The sequence below is a fragment of the Callithrix jacchus genome, chromosome 22 (genome assembly GCF_049354715.1).
Source record: "Callithrix jacchus isolate 240 chromosome 22, calJac240_pri, whole genome shotgun sequence".
Lineage (NCBI taxonomy): Eukaryota > Metazoa > Chordata > Mammalia > Primates > Cebidae > Callithrix > Callithrix jacchus.
Genome location: NC_133523.1, coordinates 21,860,348 through 21,881,792, shown reverse-complemented (window position 1 = coordinate 21,881,792; position 21,445 = coordinate 21,860,348). Strand labels below are relative to the sequence as shown.

Genomic DNA, 21,445 nt, shown 5'->3' with positions numbered 1-21,445 from the left:
ATCAGGAAGAAGTAAAAACCCTGAATAGACCAATAACAAAGTCTGAAATTCAGGCAGCAGTAAAGAGCCTACCACCCCATAAAAGCCCAGGTCCAGTTGGGTTCACAGCCGGATTCTACCAGACATACAAAGAGGAGCTGATACCATTTCTTCTGAAACTATTCCAGACAATCCAAAAAGAGGGAATCCTTCCCAAATCATTTTATGAAACCAACATCATTCTGATTCCAAAACCTGGCAGAGACTCAACAAGAAGAGAAATCTTCAGGCCAATATCTATGATGAACATAGATGCAAAAATCTTCAATAAAATACTGGCAAGCCGATTGCAAAGCACATCAAAAAGCTTATCCACCATGATCAAGTAGGATTCATCCCAGGGATGCAAGGGTGGTTCAACATACGCAAGTCTATAAACGTAATGCACCACATAAACAGAACCAAAGACAAGACCTCATGATTATCTCAATTGATGCCGAAAAGACCTTTGACAAAATTCAACAGCCCTTTATGTTAAAACACTCAATAACCAAAGTATTGATGGAACATATCTCAAAAGTATAAAAGCTATTTATGACAAACCAACAGACAACATCAGACTGTATGGGAAAAAACTGGAAGCATTCCCTTTGAAATCTGGCACTAGACAAGGATGCCCTCTCTCACCACTCCTATTCAACATAGTACTGGAAGTTCTAGTCAGAGCAATCAGGCAAGAAAAGGAAATAAAGGCTATTCAAATAGGTTAGGAGGAAGTTAAATTGTTTCTATTTGCAGACGACATGATTGTATATCTAGAAGACCTTATCGTCTCAGCCCAAAATCTCCTGAAACTGATAAGCAACTTCAGCAAAGTCTTAGGATACAAAATCAGTGTGCAAGAATCACAAGCATTCCTATACACCAATAACCCAATAACAGATTTAATGAGAGCCAAATCAAGAGGATAGGTGGAAGTCAGATTGTCTTTATTTGCAGACGACATGATTGTATATCTACAAGACCCCATCGTCTCAGCCCAAAATCTCTGGAAACTCATAAGCAACTTCAGCAAAGTCTCAGGATACAAAATCAGTGTGCAAGAATCACAAGCATTTTTATACACCAATAACAGATTTAATGAGAGCCAAATCAAGAATGACCTGCCATTCACAATTGCTACAAAGAAAATGAAATACCTAGGAATACAACTAACAAGGAACGTAAAGGACCTCTTCAAGGAGAACTACAAACCAGTGCTCAATGAAATAAGAGAGGACACAAAGAGATGGAGAAACATTCCATGTTCATTGTTAGGAAGAATTAATATCGTGAAAATGGCCATACTGCCCAAAGTAATTGACAGATTCAATGCTATCCTCATTAAGCTACCAATGATCTTCTTCACAGAACTGGAAAACACCGTCTTAAACTTCATATGGAACCAAAAGAGAGCCTGCATAATCAAGTCAATTCTATGCCAAAAGAACAAAGCAGGAGGCATCACACTACCGGACTTCAAACTATACTACAAGGCTACAGTAATCAAAACAGCATGGTACTGGTACCAAAACAGAGATACAGACCAATGGAACAGAACAGAGGCCTTGGAGGCAACACAACGTATCTACAACCATTTGATCTTTGACAAACCTGACAAAAACAAGCAATGGGGAAAGGAGTCCCTGTTTAATAGATGGTGTTGGGAAAACTGGCTAGCCATGTGCAGAAAGCAGAAACTGGACCCCTTCCTGACACCTTACACTAAAATTAACTCCAGATGGATTAAAGACTTAAACATAAGACCTAACATCATAAAAACCCTAGAAGAAAATCTAGGCAAAACCATTCAGGACATAGGCATAGGCAAGGACTTCATGACCAAAACACCAAAAGCATTGGCAACAAAAGCCAAAATAGACAAATGGGACCTAATCAAACTCCACAGCTTCTGCACAGCAAAAGAAGCAGTCATTAGAGTGAATCGACAACCAACAGAATGGGAAAAAATTTTTTGCAGTCTACCCATCTGACAAAGGGCTGATATCCAGAATTGACAAAGAACTCAAACAGATTTACAAGAAAAAAGCCCATTCAAAAGTGGGTGAAGGATATGAACACTTTACAAAAGAAGACATACATGAGGCCAACAAACATGAAAAAATGCTCATTATCACTGGTCATTAGAGAAATGCAAATCAAAACTACATTGAGATACCATCTCATGTCAGTTAGAATGGCGATCATTAAAAAATCTGGAGACAACAGATGCTGGAGAGGATGTGGAGAAATAGGAACACTTTTACATTGCTGGTGGGAGTGTAAATTAGTTCAATCATTGTGGAAGGCAGTGTGGCAATTCCTCAAGGACCTAGAAATAGAAATCCCATTTGATCCAGCAATCCCATTACTGGTTATATATTCAAAGGATTATAATTCGTTCTACTCCAAGGACACATGCACACAAATGTTCATTGCAGCACTGTTTACAATAGCAAAGACCTGGAACCAACCCAAATGCCTATCGATGATAAACTGGGCAGGGAAAGTATGTCACATATACACCATGGAATATTATGCAGCCATCAAAAACGATGAGTTCGTGTCCTTCGTAGGGACATGGATGAACCTGGAAACCATCATTCTCAGCAAACTGACACGATAACAGAAAATCAAACACTGCATTTTCTCACTCATAGGTGGGTGTTGAAAAATGAGAACACATGGACACAGGGAGGGGAGCATCACACATTGGGGTCTGTTGGGGGGAAATAGGGGAGGGACAGTTGATGGTGGGGAGTTGAGGAGAGAAAGCATGGGGAGAAATGCCAGATACAGGTGATGGGGAGGAAGGCAGCAAACCATGCTGTTATGTGTGTACCTATGCAACAATCTAGCATGTTCTTTACATGTACCCCAAAACCTAAAATGCAATTTTAAAAAAATAGTAAGTTGAGAACCATGGTGTAGAGAAGGTTGGTATCTGTCAGTGTTCTATTAGTCGTCATCTTTTTTATCCTTCTCTCTTCCCCTTCATCATCTTCATCTTTTTTACTTTCATCCTCATCCCTCATCTGCTTCTCATCAATATTTTCTAATCTCTCCTCCTCTGCTATTATCAACCTTTTTTCCTCCTCCTTCTTCATCATCCATATTGAGAAAGAAGAGTAGCACCATGATGGGTATGGCCAAATATCAACTTTGATGACTTCTCCTAACTCATCACTTGGATCAGAATGGTCAGTAAACCAGGTAAAGAATCTCTCTGGTTCCTCATGCTGCCACTTCCTGCTGGCTTTATTCTGCATTTGACATGAACATTTCATCAAATCCTTTTCAAGTTTTTATTTAATTCTGGTGGACTTTGAAGATGGATCACCACTCTCATTCAGATGAAATTCTTTGAGGAGAACTTTATTTTCAAAGTAAGGATTTCTATCAGAATAAAAATTTATTCTGCAACCTGTGTTAATATCTTCAAATTCTGTCACTTCGACTCTGGTCAAATAACACAGTGCCTCTTCATACTCCTCCCCAAGCACTGCAGACACTTGTGGATGGTTGACAAATGTTGTTACCCAAAAATTTGGGATTTGATTTTTTTTTTCTTCTGGGTTTGGGTTTGGTTTGTTCTTGTTTTTCTAGTTCCTTGAGGCACATGCTTTTTCAGTTTTTTTTGATATAGGTGTTTAGGGCTATGAATTCTGATGATCTGATATGGTCATCAATTCTGACTGATGCTGAGAAAAATGGTTGCAGAATTTCTCCTATTTCTGTTCTACTTTCAAAATCTCCTCACTGACTTGTTCATTAAGTCTGTCTATTTTATTTCATACTTCATCAATGTGTTCCATTGCTTCTTGCTAGTTTTTTTTCTCCCTTCTTAGGCAAGCCTGCAAGAGGCTAATGTCTCCTCCGGTCCCAGAGCAGGAGGTGGTCTTGGTTTCTTTTTTTGAGGAGGCAGTGCTTGCTGGCATTTGGGAGGCCATGCTCCTAGGGAAGTCCAAGAACTAGACCACGAGTCTTTTTCCTCATATGGAAGCAGGCAGAACACTTGTTGGTAATTTTTAAGTTACCATATCAATCTTGCTACTTGTTATTGGTCTGTTCAGTGTATCTAATTATTTCTGATTTAAGCTGAATAGGTTTTTTTTTTTTAGAAATTTATCCTTTTCTTTTAGGTTTTCTAGTTAGTGTACTTAAAGATATTCATAGTAGCCTTGAATGATCTTTCGAATTTCTGTGGTGTCAGTTGTAATATCTCCCTGTTCATTTCTTATTGCAGTTATTTGGATTTTCTCTTTTTTTCTTGTTTAATCTTGCTAATTTTCCATTAATGGTATTTATCTTTTTAAAGAGCCAGGTTTTTGTTTTGTTTATCTTTTGGTTTTTTGTTTGCTTGTTTCAATTTTATTTTACTCTGCTCTGATTTTTTTCCCCCCTGGGTTTGGATTTGGTTTCTTCTTGTTTCTCTAGTTCTTTGAGGTGTGACCTTAGAGTGTCAGTTTGTGCTCTTTCAGTTTTTTTGATGTAAGTGTTTGGGGCTCTGAACTTTCTTTTTAGCACCACCTTTGCTCTATCCTAGAGGTTTTGATAGGTTGTGTCACTTTTGTTGAGTTTGAAGAATTTCTAAATTTTCATCTTGATTTTGTATTTGATGCAATAATTATCCAGGAGCAAGTTTTTAAATTTACATGTATTTGCATGGTTTTGAGGTTTCCATTTGGAGCTGAATTCCACTTTTATTCCACTGTCGTCTGAGAGAGTGCTTGATGTAATTTCAATTTTCTTAAATTTATTGAGGCTTGTTTTATGGCTCATTATATGGTCTATTTGGAGAAAGTTTCATGCACTGTTTAATAGAATGTGTGTATTCTTCAGTTGTTGACTAGTATGTTATGTATATATCTGTTAAGTCTCTTTGTTCCAAGGTATAGTTTAAATCCATTGTTTCTTTGTTGACTTTCTGTCTTGATGACCTGTATAGTGCTGTCAATGGAGAATTGAAGTCCCCACTATTATTGTGTTGCTGTCTATCTCATTTATTAGGTCTTCTAGTAATTGTTTTATAAATTTGGGATCTTCTGTTAGGTGCATATATGTTTAGGATTGTGATATGTTTCTGCTTGGCCAGGCCTTTTACCATTGTACAATGTTCTTCTTTGTCTTTTTTAACCGCTGTCGCTTTAAAGTTTATTTTGTCTGATATAAGAATAGCTCTTATAAACCTCTTGTTTAGCATAATATTGTGGTGTTCTCTGGCTTAGGTGAGTAGCAAGCCATTTTTATGAATTACCTCAGACCATTAGGAGAAAAGGTATTCACATTTTCTAATGTTTTAATAATGGTCTGAGTTTCTATTTCTTTCATTAGGTATTCAATTTATCTGAAAATCCTTAAATTATTTATTTTCATATTTTTATGATAGCTTTCTAAAATTTTTATATATTTTTTTACTGGGCCATGTTGCCCTAGTATTTTATACACATTGCAGTCGTTGATTACAATTTTTACATCAAGAAAGCTACCTGTTACAGTCTTCATAATGTAGCCTTGTTCCTGGGATCATCTGAAACCAACTATCTTGGCTAGAGATTCTGGGAGTCTCTCAAAAGTGGTCTTAGAATGCATCTTATCTGAAATTTTGTGTTTTTATTTATTTATATTAGCTAAAGAACATTATTCATGTTTCTTTTCAATAATCACTTTCTACATCTGTTTTTTTTTCCTGTGGTACAGCAGTCTCTGCTGCTGTAACGTTTAACTTTGCAGACTAAAGTTGTCATTTTAAAGTATGCCATCATTTTTTCCAGCACTTTATGTCATGAAAGACAAAAGCCAGTTTCTGCAAAAGCCCATAGAAGCTAGAAATAAATATGTATGTGCCATTATTGTACTTGTCTTTAAAAAGAAGCGAGGAGTTGGCAAATTATTATTATTATTTTTTAATTATTATTTTGAGACAGAGTCTTGCTCTGTCACTCAGGCTGGAGTGCAGTAGCAAGATCTTATCTCACTGCAACCTTTAGATCCCAAATTCAAGTGATTGCCTCAGCCTCCTGAGTAGCTCGACTATAGACATGTGCCACCACACATGGCTAATTTTTGGATTTTAGTAGAGATGAAATTTTTCCATTTTGACCAGAGTGGTCTTGAACTCTTGATCTCAGGTTAAAAAAATAAAAGGTCAAGCTGGTGTTGGACTCTTGAGCTTAAGTTAAAAAAAAAAAAGCCCATTTGTTCTAAGGCATAGTTTAAATTCATTGTTTCAGCCTCCAAGTTTAAATCTACTTGCCTCGGCCTCCAAAAGTGCTGGGATTACAGATGTACGCTGCCATTTCCAGCCAGCAATTTACTTTGAAAGACACTGTTATTTTGGGAAGTAGGAAGAGCTGAGTTGGAAAACTATAATAGACTTCTCTTTCATTTTATGTGGTTCTTTGCATTGTGCTTACTTGGGGTGCTGCACACACTTAACTCATTTATAAATTTTCCTCAAATATATTTTGGTCAGTATGTTTTTGTTACATTTATATGTCTGTGAAGAAATTAGGGCCTGTCTTATTTTGCTGTGCCATCTTGCTTTTGTGGTTTTTATAATTTTATAGGTTAGATTTGTAAAGTATGTTTATCTGAGTCTAGCAAGTGGAATAATGTATTTTCATTTTTTTCAGCTATGTGTTCTCATTTTACACAAGATGTTTTGCCAGAGCAGAGCATTAAAGATTCTTTCCAGGAAGTAATACTGAGAACATATGCAAGATGTGGACATAAGAATTTACAATTAAGAAGAGACTGGAAAAGTGTGAATGAGGGTGAGATGCCCAAAGGAGATAATAATAAACTTAACCAATGTTCACCAACTACCCAGAGAAAAATATTTCAGTGTAATAAACATATGAAAGTTTTTTATAACTATTCAAATTCAAGTAGAAATAAGATTAGACACACTAAAAAGAAAACTTTCAAATGTATAGAATGTGGCAAATTATTTTTCATGCTTTCACACTTAATTCAACATAAAAGAATTCATACTAGAGAGAATTTCTACAAATGTGAAGAATGTGGCAAAGCCTTCAAATGGTTCTCAATCTTTACTAAACATAAGATAATTCATACTGAAGGTAAACCCTACAAATGTGAAGAATGTGGCAAAGCTTTTAAGTGGTCCTCAAAACTTACTGCACATAAGGTAATTCACACCAGAGAGAAGCCCTACAAATGTGAAGAATGTGGCAAAGCTTTTAGCCAGTCCTCAACCCTTAGAAAACATGAAATAATTTATACTGGAGAGAAACCCTACAAATGTAAAGAATGTGGCAAAGCTTTTAGCCAGTCCTCAAATCTTACTGAGCATAAGAGAATTCATACTGGAAAGGAACCCTACAAATGTGAAGAATGTGGGAAAGCTTTTAAGTGGTCCTCCAAACTTACTGCACATAAGGTAATACATACCGGAGAGAAACCCTACAAATGTGAAGAATGTGGTAAAGCTTTTAATCGTTTCTCAGGCGTTACAAAACATAAGATAATTCATACTGGAGAGAAACCCTACAAATGTGAAGAATGTGGCAAAGCTTTTAACAATCTCTCAACCCTTACAAAACATAAGAGAATTCATACTGGGGAGAAACCCTACAAATGTAAAGAATGTGACAAAGCTTTTAAGCAGTCCTCACACCTTACTAGACATAAAAGAATTCATACTGGAGAGAAACCCTACAAATGTGAAGAATGTGGCAAAGCTTTTAGCCTGTCCTCAACCCTTAGAAAACATGAGAAAATTCATACTAGAGAGAAACCCTACAAATGTGAAAAATGTGGCAAAGCTTTCAACCAGTCCTCAAACCTTACTACACATAAAAGAATTCATACTGGAGAGAAACCTTACAAATGTGAAGAATGTGGCAAAGCTTTTAAGTGGTCCTCAAAATTTACTGCACATAAGGTAATTCATACCGGAGAGAGGCCCTACAAATGTGAAGAATGTGGCAAAGCTTTTAATCATTTCTCAGGTGTTAGAAAACATAAGATAATTCATACTGGAAAGAAACCCTACAAATGTGAAGAATGTGGCAAAGCTTTTAACCAGTTCCCAACCCTTAGAAGACATAAGATAATTCATACTGGAGAGAAACCCTACAAATGCAAAGAATGTGGCAAAGCTTTTAACAATCTCTCAACCTTTATGAAACATAAGAGAATTCATACTGGAGAGAAACCTTACAAATGTGAAGAATGTGGTAAAGCTTTTAGCCAGTCCTCAACCCTTAGACAACATGAGATAATTCATACTGGAGAGAAACCCTATGAATGCAAAGAATGCGGCAAGGCTTATAAGCAAATTTCACACCTTACTAGACATAAAGCAATTCATACTGGAGAGAAACCCTACAAATGTGAAGAATGTGGCAAAGCTTTTATTCAGTCCTCACACCTTACTACACATAAAACAATTCATACTGGAGAGAAACCCTACAAATGTGAAGAATGTGGCAAAACTTTTAAACAATCCTCACACCTTACTAGACATAAAACAATTCATACTGGAGCGAATCTCTAGAATCACTACAAATGTGAAGAATGTGGCAAAGCTTTTAACCATCCTTCAGCTCTTACTAAACAGATAATTCATACTGCAGAGAACACCTAAAAATTTGAAAATGTAGCAAAGCTTTCAACCATTTTACAAACCTTTATACATAGAAGATAATTTATACGAGACAGACCCTACATATGTGATGAATGTGGCAAAACTTAACCAGTCCTCAAACCTTACTAGAAAGAAAACAATCCATACTGGAGAGAAACCCTACAAATGTAAAGAATGTGGCAAAGCTTTTAACCACTTCTCAAATCTTACTAAACATAAGATAATTCATACTGGAGAGAAACCCTACAAACATGAAGAATGTGGCAAAGTCTTTATCCAGTCCTTACACCTTAATACACATAAAATAATTGGTACTGGAGAAGAACCCTGCAAATGTAATAAATGTGTAAAGTTTCCAACCATTGCCATTGCTCAGCTCTTACTCAAAATGAGAGAATTCTCAAAAAGGATAAACTCCAGAAATGTGAATAATATGGCAAAACTTTTAACCAGTTCTTATATCTTACTGCACATAAGATTATTCATACTAAAGAGAAACCCTACAAATGTGAAGAATGTGGCTGAACTTTTAATCACTGTTCAAATTTTACTAAACATAAAATAATTCATACTAGAGACAAACACTACAAATGTGAAGAATGGGCAAAGCTTTTAACCAGTCCTCAAACCTTACTCAATATAAGATAATTTATACTGTAGAGAAATGCTACAAATGCAAAGAATTTGGCAGAACTTTTAAGTGCTTCTCAAAATTTACTGAACCTAAGATAATTCATACTGGAGAGAGACTTTACAAATATGAGAAATGTGGCAAAGCTTCTAACGGGTTCTTAAATCTTACTGAATGTAAGATATATTAGAGACAAATTCTACAAATGTGAAGAATGTGGCAAAGCTTTTAACTGGTTTTCAAACCTTATTGAACATAACATTATTCATACTGGAGAGAAGCCCAACAAATATAAAAATACAGCAAAGCTTTTAACTGGTTTTCAGATCTTACTCAACGTAAGATAGTTTATATTGAAGACAAACTTTAGAAATGTGAAAAATATGGCAGTGCTTTCAACCAATTCTCAAACCTTACTAGACATAAGAAAACTCATATTGGAGGCTGGGCACGGTGGCTCACACCTGTAATCCCAGCACTTTGGGAGGCTGAGGTGGGTAGATCCCGAGGTCAAGAGATTGAGACCATCCTGGTCACCAAGATAAAACCACATCTCTACTAAAAATACAAAAATTAGCTGGGCATGGTGGTGCTTGCCTGCAGTCCCAGCTACTCGGGAGGCTGAGGCAGGAGAATTGCTTGAACCCAGGAGGCAGAGTTTGTAATGAGCCAAGATCACACCATTGCACTCTAGTCTGGGTAACAACAGTGAAACTCTGTCTCAAAAAAAAAAAAAAAAATTCATATTGGAGAAAAACCTTACAAATATGAAGACAGTTGCAAAACTTTGAGCCAGTCCTCAACTCTTACTAAACAAGATAATTCAATGGTAGAGAAACCCTAGAAATGTGAATAATGTCATAACCACTCTTCAGTTCTTATAAACAGTTTATACTGGAGAGAAACCTTGCAAACATGAAGAATGTTGCAAAGGTTTTAACTGGTTCTTAAACCTTACTGAACATTAGGTAATTCATAATGGAAACTAGCCCTACAAATGTAAAGAATGTGGCAAAGCCTGTAACCATTTCTCACATCTTATCGCACATAAGATAATTCATATCCTACAAATGTGAAGAATGTAACAAAGTCTTTAACTGGTCTTCGACTCTTACTAAACATAAGAAAATTGATACAGAAGATAAATCTTACAAATATGAACGATGTCACAAAGGTTTGAAAACTGTTGCTCACCCATAATTCCAGAACTTTGGGAGGCCAAGGAGGGCAGATTATAAGGTCAAGAGATCAAGACCATCCTGGCCAACATGGTGATACCCCATCTCTACTAAAAATAATAAAAAAAATAGCTGGGCATGTTCACGCATGCCTGTAGTGCCAGCTACTCGGGAGGCTGAGGCAGGAGAATCACTTGAACTAGGGAGGCGGAGGTTGCAGTGAGCCAAGATCTACCTACCTCTGCATCCCAAAGTGCTGGGATTACAGGCATGAGCCACCATGCTCAGTATTGTTAATGTGCTAAAAATTTGGTTTTAAGTGGAGAATTTTCTTACTAATATAACTTCCTGATTCGTTAATTAAAATATGAGGCATACACTGTCCACATGTGAAAGAATTAAATCAGTTTGCATTTTGTTGTTGTTGTTTGTTTGTAAAAGAAGAGTCTTACTGGATTCCTACACGAAGTGTGGCAAGTATAAAAGTTGGTACAAAATATATCTTAGAAATAAAACTTTTCAGGCGAGGCATGGTGGCTCACGCCTATGATCCCAGCACCTTGGGAGGCCGAGGTGGGTGGATGATGAGGTCAAGAGATAGAGACCATCTTGGTCAACAAGATGAAACACCGTCTCTACTAAAAATACAATAATTAGCTGGGCATGGTGGCGCATGCCTGTAGTCCCAGCTACTTAGGAGGCTGAGGCAGGAGAATTGCTTGAATCCGTAAGGTGGAGGTTGCGGTGAGCCGAGATCACGCCATTGCACTCCAGCCTGGGTAACAAGTGCAAAACTTCGTCTCAAAAAAAAAAAAAATTAAATTTATCAGAGTTAATGTAAGTAAAGAATTCTAAATTAATTTTCTATGATACAGTACAACTTATATTTTAATACAGACTTCTATTTTTAAGTGTAAATGTTAAGTGTTGCAAAGTAATAGAATATACTCTTTGGATTAAAGTTTTTAAATTTATTTTTTATATTACAATTTGGAGAAATTTTTCACTCAATTTGTGTAGTGAGTGAAGTTGTCTACAGTTTTTTTGTTTTTGTTTTTGTTTTTTTTTTTTTAGTCACCTCACTGTAGGCAATTCTTTGGTCACTTTCTCTGGAAAAATTTTGGGGAAGAAATTATAACAGCTTTTGTATTAAAACATTTCCTGTTACTTTGCATGCAAACTTGCTTACCGTGTTCAAACAGTGGCCAGTCTTGAGATCATAAGCAACACCTGCCCTGTTAATGTCTTTCCTACCACTGCAGTCAGCACCAGAAACTCCTGCTGGCTCAAGCTTAAAATAAAAGCTCTAATGTACATTGGCTCCTCCCATGCATAGTACTGAGTTCAGAACATGATGTTAAATGTCAGAGCTCCTATGGTTATGACTAAAAAATTAAATGACAAAAACAGCACAGAATTATTTTTGATACTATTTAGCCAAGTTAATGACAAAGACATGAGAGTATTTGGAAAAATCAGTATCCTTCTATAATGTTTTAAATATATATTTTAAACTTGGCAGATAAAACATATTCTGTAAAACATGATGTTTTAAAGTATATATATGCATTGTCAAATGCTTAATTTTAGGTAATTAATGCTTTACCTCACATAGTTAACATTTTTGTGGTGACAGCACATCATATTGTCCCAGCATTTTTCAAAAATACGTTACTATTAACTATAGACAACATGCTGTACAATAAATCTTTTGCCTGTATTACTTCTATCCAACTCTAATTATGTATTTTTTGACAGACATCTTTCTGGAGCCACCTTCTAAATACCTTGGCATCTAGTGGTCTTAATTTTACTCTCTACTTCAGTGAGTTTAAATTTTATATAATTCATGTGTAGGTAACAATCATAAAATTTTAATTTTACTGTGCCTGGCTTATTTAATATAATGTCTACCAGGTTAATCCATGTGATTGAACATAATAGAATTTTCTTTCTAAAAGATAAATAGTATCTCATCAGGTATATATACATTTTATTTACTCATTAGATGCTGATTTCATATATTTGCTATTGTGAAGAGTATTGCAAACAACATAGAAGTACTAATTTTTTAATCTAATTTGTGTGTGTATATATGTATATATCCAATAGTGAAATTGCTGTGTTATATAGTAGTTTGATTTTAGATTTATTGAGACATTTGTTTCCATTTTTATAATGGCTGTCTTCATTTACCCTCAAACCAGGAGTATGCAGGCATTCCCTTCACATTTTTACCAACACTTTTTTTTTTTTAATAAGAGTCATTCCAATATGAGTGATTTTATGTCTCATATATTTTTGGCTTGCCTTTTTCTGATAATAAGTGACACTGAGCATTTAAAAATACCTATGGTCATGTATATGTCTTTTTGTGAAAAAATATTCAAGTTTTTTCTCATTTTTAGTAGTTATTTGTTTTTTATTATATAGTCAGTTTCTTACATAATCTTGATATTCACCCCTTGTCACGTGTATGATTTGCAAAATATTCTCCAATTTATTAGTTTTCTTGATTGTATCAGATTCTGTACAGCAACTTTTTAATTTGAAGTAATCTGACTTGTCTATTTTTTCTTTAGTTTCCTGAGATTTTGAGGTTAAATTAAAAAAATTTACTGCCTAAACCAATCTGATAGGGCCTTCAGTCTATATTTTTTGTAGTAGTTTCAGAGTTTCAGGCCTTACATGTTAAGTATTTAACATATGAATGATCCAAGATGGCTGATTGCTAACATCTTGGGATTGCAGCTCCCAGTGAAAGCGCAGAGAATGAGAGGACGCCACCTTTCAGACAAATTTTGGTCACTCAGGGAGCAGAAGATTCCCAGTGGAGGAGTCACACGGGTCGCCAGTGTGACTCTTGTGGCCGGCGCAGTGGTTTTGCCAGCACCTCAGCGCGGCAGCTCTTGGTGCAGAGTAAACGGGACTGGTTCCCCTTCTGACCTATGTTCAGAGGAGCTGCACGGGTCGCCAGTGTGACTCTTGTGGCTGGTGCAGCGGTTTTGCTGGCACCTTGGCACAGCAGCTTCTGGTGCAGAGTAAACGGGACTGGTTCCTTTTCTGACCGAGGTTTGGAGCTCTGGGAAGGCAGAGTTGCCTATTGCGGACTCAACAAGGAAGTCAGACTGGAGATTCCTGGGCAGAAAAGCACCATCAGTCTTAACGCCGTTGTTTTTGCCAGCTCAGAGGGTTGCTCATATTTCAGCCATGGGAATTAACAACTTGGACGTCCACTCAGAGACCTAATTTGAAAGTTGGTAATTACAAAGACGACAGGTGGATAAATGTACAATTATGGGAAGAAACCAGCGTAAAAAGGCTGAGAATACTGAAAATCAGAATGCCTCTCCCTCTACAGAGGATCACAGTTCCTCATTAACAAGGGAACAAGGCTTGATGGAGAACGAGCACATCCCATTAACAATCAGGCTTCAGAAGATGGATAATAAGAAACTTCTGTGAGTTAAAAGAACATGTTGTAGCCCAATGTAAAGAAACTAAGAACTTTGAAAAAAGGTTTGATGAAATCCTAATGAGAATAGACAACTTAGAGACGAATATAAGTGAATTAATGGAACTGAAGAATACAATACAGGAACTGTATGCACAGGTTTAAACACTCGAATTGTTCAAGCAGACGAAAGGATATCAGAGGTCGAAGTCCAACTTAATGAAATAAAATGAGAAGACAAGATTAGAGAAAAAAGGATAAAAAGGAATGAGCAAAGTCTCCAAGAAATGTGGGACTATGTGAAAAGACCAAATTTACATTTGATATGTGTACCTGAATGCGACAGAGAGAATGAATCCAAGCTGGAAAATATTCTTCAGGATATTATTCAGGAAAATTTTCCTAAACTAGCGAAGCAGGACAATATTCAACCTCAGGTAATACAGAGAACACCACAAAGATATTCCTCAAGAAGAGCAACCCCAAGGCACATAATCGTTAGATTCACCAGGGTTGAAACAAAGGAGAAAATACTAAGGGCAGCCAGAGAGAAAGGTCAGGTTAATTACAAAGGGAAGCCTATGAGACTTACAGCAGATCTCTCAGCAGAAACTCTACAAGCCAGAAGAGAGTGGGGGCCAATATTCAACACCCTTAAAGAACAGAACTTTTAGCCCAGAATTTCATATCCAGCCAAACTAAGCTTCACAACTGAAGGAAAAATCTTTTATGAACAAGCAAGTACTCAGAGATTTTATTACCACCAGGCCTGCTTTACAAGAGCTTCTGAAAGAAGCATTAAACAGAAAGAAACAACCAGTATTAGCCTTTCTAAAAATATACCAAAAAGTAAAGAGCATCAACATAAAGAAGAATTTACATCAATAAATGGATAAAACAGCCAGTTAACATCAAATGGCGGTAATTCTAAATTTAAATCAACTAAATCCCCCAATCAAAAGATACAGCCAAAACCCAACAAAAACTCAAAACAAAGGGATGGAGAAAGATTTACCAACCAAATGGAGAGCAAAAATAAATAAATAAAAAGCAGGAGTTGCAATTCTCGTATCTGATAAAATAGATTTTAAAGCAACAAAGATATAGTGGTAAAAGGATCAATGCAACAACAAGAGCTAATGATCCTAACACCCAGATACATAGAGACTTAGACTCAAAGAGACAGAAAACTAATAAGGATATCAAGGACTCGAACTCAGATCCAGAACAAGTAAACTTAATAAATATTTATAGAGCTCTCCACTTTAAATGCACAAAATATACATTCTTGTCAATACCACATCACACCTACTCATAGGTGTAAATGAAATATTGATTGGCCATTATTAATACCCCCCCCTTTTTTTTTTAGAATAAAGCAACATTTCCGTTCTCTCTCCCTCTTCTTCCTCTTTCTTCCTTTCTGTCACTCTTTTTCTTTCTTTCCTTCTCTCAAAAAAAGAAGAAAAGAAATCAACTTGTAGACCTCTAGATCCAGGTCGGCAATGCTCTCTCATTGCCTGATTTCCTTCCTTCCCTTCCCTCCCTCCCTCCCTCCCTCTCTCCTTCCTTCTTTCCTCCCTTCCTGCCTTCCTCCCTTCCTACAAAAAAAAGTAACATATTTTGAGTTGATTTTTATATATGGAGTATGATGAAGGACTTATTGCTCTGCATGTGGCTATAAAGTTTTCTCAACATCATTATTGAGGATACTGTCCTTTTTCTAAGAAACTGTCACCTATATTAAAAAAATATTAGTTGTAAATACATAAATATATTTCTTGTTTCTCTTTTGTGCTCCATTGGCCTATATGACTGTTTTTGTTCAAGTACCATACTATTTTTGTCACCATAGCTTTGCAGTATATTTCTAAGTCAGATAGGATGATACTTCAGACTTCTGTTTTTGTTTATGCTTGAATGCTTTTGCTGTTCAGGATTTTTTGTCATACCAGATAAATTTTAGATTTTTTATTTTCTTATTTTGAGACAGAGTTTTGCTCTTGTCCCCAGGCTGGAGTGCAATTGTGCAATCTCAGCTCACCGCAACCTCCGCCTCATGGGTTAAAGTGATTCTCCTGCCTCAGCCTACTGAGTAGCTGGATTACAGGTGTGTGCAACCATGCCTGGCTAATTTTTGTGTCTCTGGGATTACAGATGTGAGCCACTGTGCATGGCCTTGAGCAAACTTTTATTCATTTTTCTGTTTAACTCGTTCTTTTGTTTATTTCTATTTTAAGAAGTATTTTAATTTCTACCTGAAATTACTAATTTAAACCCAAAAGCATCTGAGACAGAGCTCAACTTAGAAATTTATTTCACCCAGGCTAAGGACACATCTGTAACAGAGTCTCAGGAGGTTGTGACAATGTGTGCCTAAGGTTGTTGGGGCACAGGTTTCTTTTATGCATTTTAGGGAGACAGGTGACATTCGTCACTATATGTAAGGTATACATTGTCCAGGAAGGTAAGACAATGCAAAGTGAGGTGGGAGCTTCCAGGTTATAGGACAAATAGTTAAAGTGTTTCTGAGTTTCTAATTACCCTTCTATTGGGTTATTTCCAGGTGTGTCTTTCCTAAGCCTCCAAGAAAAACTTGACTCCAAGTTTGTAGAGTTTTAATCTATTTTGGCCAATTTTCTGTCTACTTTATAACATTCAACAGCAGGTGATTTAACCAAAACCCTTATGGTTTTCTAGCACAATTATAAGCTACACATGTATTCTTAGCAAGGCAAAAACAGAAACCATGATGATTACAATAACAACCCTTCTGTGCATGAATAGCCCTTCAACTGGTGACATCACACAGCCCACTGTGGAGTTTCTGAATCCTACACCCAAAGGCAGTCAAAAGTTGGAAAATTGACTTGCACACATAGATCTGGTCCATAGGTAGATTGGTGACTCCCACACCATGATTCAGCACACCCATGAAATGGTGACTTTGCTAAGAAGATAAAGTTTACAGGAGGAATAAAGGTTCTCACGCAGTCCACTGTTGAGATTGTGACTCATATACTTAGACTCAACATTCAGGAGGTTTTTACACAGATACCTAAAACTGGGACATTTATGAAATTGTTAATCTCACTCCTGGATCTTCCTGCAGATGTTGTTGTGACGTATATATGTCTCTCCCAGTACCTGAGTTATGTGACTCTCTTGTCAGGGCTCAGCTGACAGATGGGATTGTGTTGTATCACTGGACTCAGCACCTACGTGATGTGACATTCTCCTGCTGTGGCATTACCTAATTGGGGCCTTGTGACATATGTCTGTGCTCATAACTAAGGTGATGTGATTGATTCTCTTCTCTTGCCTGATGTCTGCTTACCTGAGAGTGACATATCACTGGGCCCAATACCAAAGTGACATCGTTTTTTTTAACCTTGATCACCTCAGAAAACATTGTGATGTATTGTTGGACCCACAGTCAACTTGATTTGAGTCTCCTGCAGGTACCCTGACCATAGAGACCATCGTGACATATCTCTGGAAGCTAAGCTATTTGAAGTGATTATCTTGTTATACCTGCTCTTTGCTCATAGGAGAGAACATGACATATCTCTGGGCCCAGCACCTAGTTGATGTAACTCTGCCCTCCTGCCTGGGCTATGCCTACAGAAGAAAGAGTGACTTATCACTGGGCTCAGCACACAGGTGATATGATTGTACTGTCTTGATTCTTGCCCACAGTAATCTCATTACATACTTTTGGGCTCTTCTGCTAGATAATGTGTCTCCTTTTCTTCCTGGTACCTGTCCACAAAGGAGATTGTGACATATCACTTGACCCAGCACCTACATGATGTGCCTCTCATCTTATGCCCTGACTTTTCTTACTGAGCTGATTGTTACATATAGCTGGGTACAACTTCTAGGTTATTTAACTCTTCTTCCTGAGTCCTCACGGGGCATTGTGACATACCTCTAAGCACGTCACCTAGGTAATATGACTCTCTTTCCTGGACCGTCCCCTAATATGTTATTGTGACATATTTCTGGACCAGAACCTAGGTGATGTTACTCTTTTCGCCTACCTGTTACTGGAAGTGAATTCATATGGATATTAGTCTGCAGGAACCTCGATTCTTGCCTTCTCAGAAGAAAGAACTCAACTGAGGGGCATAAAGCAGGAGAGACTGAGGCAAGTTTTATTTTATTTTTTAATTTTTTATTTCATATAATGGATTATTTAGTAATAAGAAATGAAGTACTCATACATGTTACAACATGCATAAACTCTCAAAATATTCTGCTAAGTGACAGAAGCCAGATACAATAGATCAGTACTCTATGATTCCATTTGTATAAAATGTCCAGAACAGGCATGGAGACAAAAAGCATATCTGTGGTTTCCAGGGGTTGTGGGGAGGAGGTGGAAGTGATCACTAGTAGTTACACGATTTCTTTTGGGAGTTATAAAATATTCTATCATTAGCTAGTGGTTATAGTTGCACAACTCTGTGAATATAGTAAAACCCACTTAATTGTATATTTTTTCAGAGTGAATTATATCTCAATAAAACTATTATTAGTAAATGAACATAATAATGAAAATTCTCTATTCGTTCCAGATTTTTTAATTAGGGGTTTAATCTTTGGAAATCAGAACACAACTCTGCCTGCCTAGGACTTCCTGATCATACATAATAATTGTACAATTATAAAATGCAAAGGATCATTCTAAATTAACTCTTTGATCACCTTATTGTTGAGAAAACTGAGCTCCAAAAAGCATAAATGACTTAAATAAGGTTATGTAACTAGCCAGTAGAACCAGGGAAGAGTCTCATTCCAATAATTCACATTTGTTGATTTTGACATTTTCTTAAATCCCCAAGTTTTTTATAATTTAAAGAAAAAAATTAAAAAGTAAGAAGAAATGCCTATGTATCTTTCATATTAACTCCAACAACTTTTTGCAGCCTTGGTCAGAGCCAATGGCAGATATAGGTGTAATAAGTCATTTCTGTGGGACTTACTCAGGAGATTTGGGGAGTAGTAAAACATTTTCTTTGAAAGTCGTGTGTGTTCTCTTCACCAAAGAGCAACTCTTAAAAGACTTTTTAATTTATTTTCCCACAGAAAAACACCGAGGATATATACATTTGTAAAAGAGCATTATTTAATGTTGACCTTCAAAAGCTTATGGTAAAATACCTGATCATATAAATCAGCAATTGTGTAGTCCAGTATTTCTGCAGCCTAGGTATCCACACATACGTGAGGATAACATTGGCGGGTAGTGTGAGCAGCTAGGGGAACGGCAGATGGTGCCCAGAATAACAAATAGTGTTACATGCTAAATTTAGTTTAGAAAATTCTGGATCAATTCAATAAATATTTAAGGAATGTCAACTACATGCCAGGCTGTCTACTAGATACGAGAGCAAAACAGATTTATACCAGAATTTTCTTAAAGCCTCTAACACTAAAGGCTAGTGTTCACAATGAGCATGGTGACCATATAATCCTAGTTTGCTGTAGACAGCCCCAGTTTACAGGCACTGTTCCAGCATTAAAATAATCTCTTTTTACTTCTGTAATTCTGCATAGGACTCTCTGAGAGGTGTGTGTGTGTGTGCGTGTGTGTGTGTAGCAGATTTTCCTAAACTTGCATGACCAATTACATTACATCTTTTTTTTTTTTTTTTTGAGATGGAGTTTCACTGTTGTTACCCAGACTGGAGTGCAATGGCACGATCTTGGCTCACCGCAACCTCCGCCTTCTGGGTTCAAGCAATTCTCCTGCCTCACTCTTTCGAGTAGCTGGGATTACAGGCACACGCCACCACGCTCAGCTAATTTTTGTATTTTTAGTAGAGACGGGGTTTCACCTCGTTGACCAGGATGGTCTCGATCTCTTGACCTCCCAAAGTGCTGGGATTATAGGCGTGAGCCACCGTGCCCGACCACATTACGTACTTCTATCCACATTCCTACGATCATCTTCTAAAACAGTGGTCTCAGTCCGCAGAACATAGTTTGGGGTCTACTCCATTATCAACATTTGATAACTGAGGAAACAAAGGATCTGAGAATAAAACAGACTCAGCTAGACACAGGACACTAAAGCCTAGGACACCTGGCTCATAGAGCACTAATGCTCTTTCTGACATATCACAGACTATGATGCTAAGGCACTCTTAACATGGTTAACAAGTTCTATTATAAAAATAAGTCACCAAGTTCCACATTTTAATTTCATTTTAGACCAGGCGCGGTGGCTCAAGCCTGTAATTCCAGCACTTTGGGAGGCCGAGGCGGGTGGATCACGAGGTCAAGAGATTCAGACCATCCTGGTCAACATGGTGAAACCCTGTCTCTACTAAAAATACAAAAAATTAACTGGACATGGTGGCGTGTGCCAGTAATCCCAGCTACTCAGGAGACAGGCAGGAGAATTGCCTGAACCCAGGAGGCAGAGGTTGCAGTGAGAAGAGATCATGCCGTTGCACTCCAGCCTGGGTAACGAGCGAAAACTCCCTCTCAAAAAAAAAAAAGTTCGTTTCTAAGGAAGTTCATTTTTTTCTTCCTCAATCATAACTGTAAAATTAAAAACAGAGAAAATATATTTTAGTCAACTCTTAAGATTATAATCCAAGTTCACTTACCCAACTCTCTCCTTTCCTCCTCTCTCTCTCTAGTAATTATAAAGTAGCTGATTTCTGTATATCTTCAAAGTATTACTGGCTTCACAGGTGTGTGTTGGGGTGGGGGAGGAGAAGTTAAGTCTATCCATCAATCAACAAAATGTTCAGTGTCTACCACAATGTATTCAGCTGTAATATTTTACACTGTGGTTCCAAGTGTTTTTTAAAAGTGGGGATACTATAATAATTTCTTGGGCCATATGGTACTTACACAAATCCCAAAGACTCAAAATATAATTTCATTATTATTTTTTAGTTTCTATAAGCTTATCAACAAACGATTTTCTGATTCTGGTTGCACCAAAATGTTTGGCCCTAGAAAAATATCATGGAAGGAATTCTGTAGTTGAAAACTAGTTATTCAAATTTTTGATCATCCGTGGCCGCTGATATTTCTAGATAACTGTTATGCATTTTAAGCAACTTAGGTACTTCTTTCAGAGAAAAATGAGTGAATGGTCATATAGCCTTTAAAATGAAAGTCAATGAGTTAAGAAATAGAATAGCCTGTTCTGAAAAAGGAAAAAGTAGAAAATGTTAGATAAAATAGCGTTTAAACTTTTAAGAAATTCATTTCTGTGCATCATTTTGTTCATCACCAATAAAAGTTAGTTGATATTAATTAAATCTTAGACAAGATAACCAGTTAAGCAGATGAAAAGAAAATTACAAGGGAGAAAAACATTTCTAGAAAGGAACTATTTTTGGATTTGTAGATGGTAATTTGAGATGTACGTGTAACAATATCCTCACATATTGGAAGTTGTGACTATGTGACAGAGCTTTGATGTTTGCAACACAGCAGACTCTTCTGTAATAATTATTTTAAAAGGCTTGCCTATGACAATTTCCCATTTGAAGTAATAAACCTATTCAAGTCTAACTATTGTA

General features: G+C 36.8%; 1 protein-coding gene across 2 annotated transcripts in view; it reads left to right on the top strand.

Annotated features, from left to right (window-relative positions):
* The window catches only part of LOC103789862 (uncharacterized), a 73,272-nt gene extending 51,835 nt beyond the window's left edge, over window positions 1-21,437 (top strand). For both annotated transcript variants that reach the window (XM_017967891.4, XM_035285488.3), the window contains exon 4: window positions 6,654-21,437. In XM_017967891.4, coding sequence (XP_017823380.3) covers window positions 6,654-8,542 — 1,889 coding nt within the window. In that variant the 3' untranslated portion in view covers window positions 8,543-21,437. The remainder of the gene's footprint in view (window positions 1-6,653) is intronic.
* The last annotated feature ends 8 nt before the right edge of the window (window positions 21,438-21,445 follow it).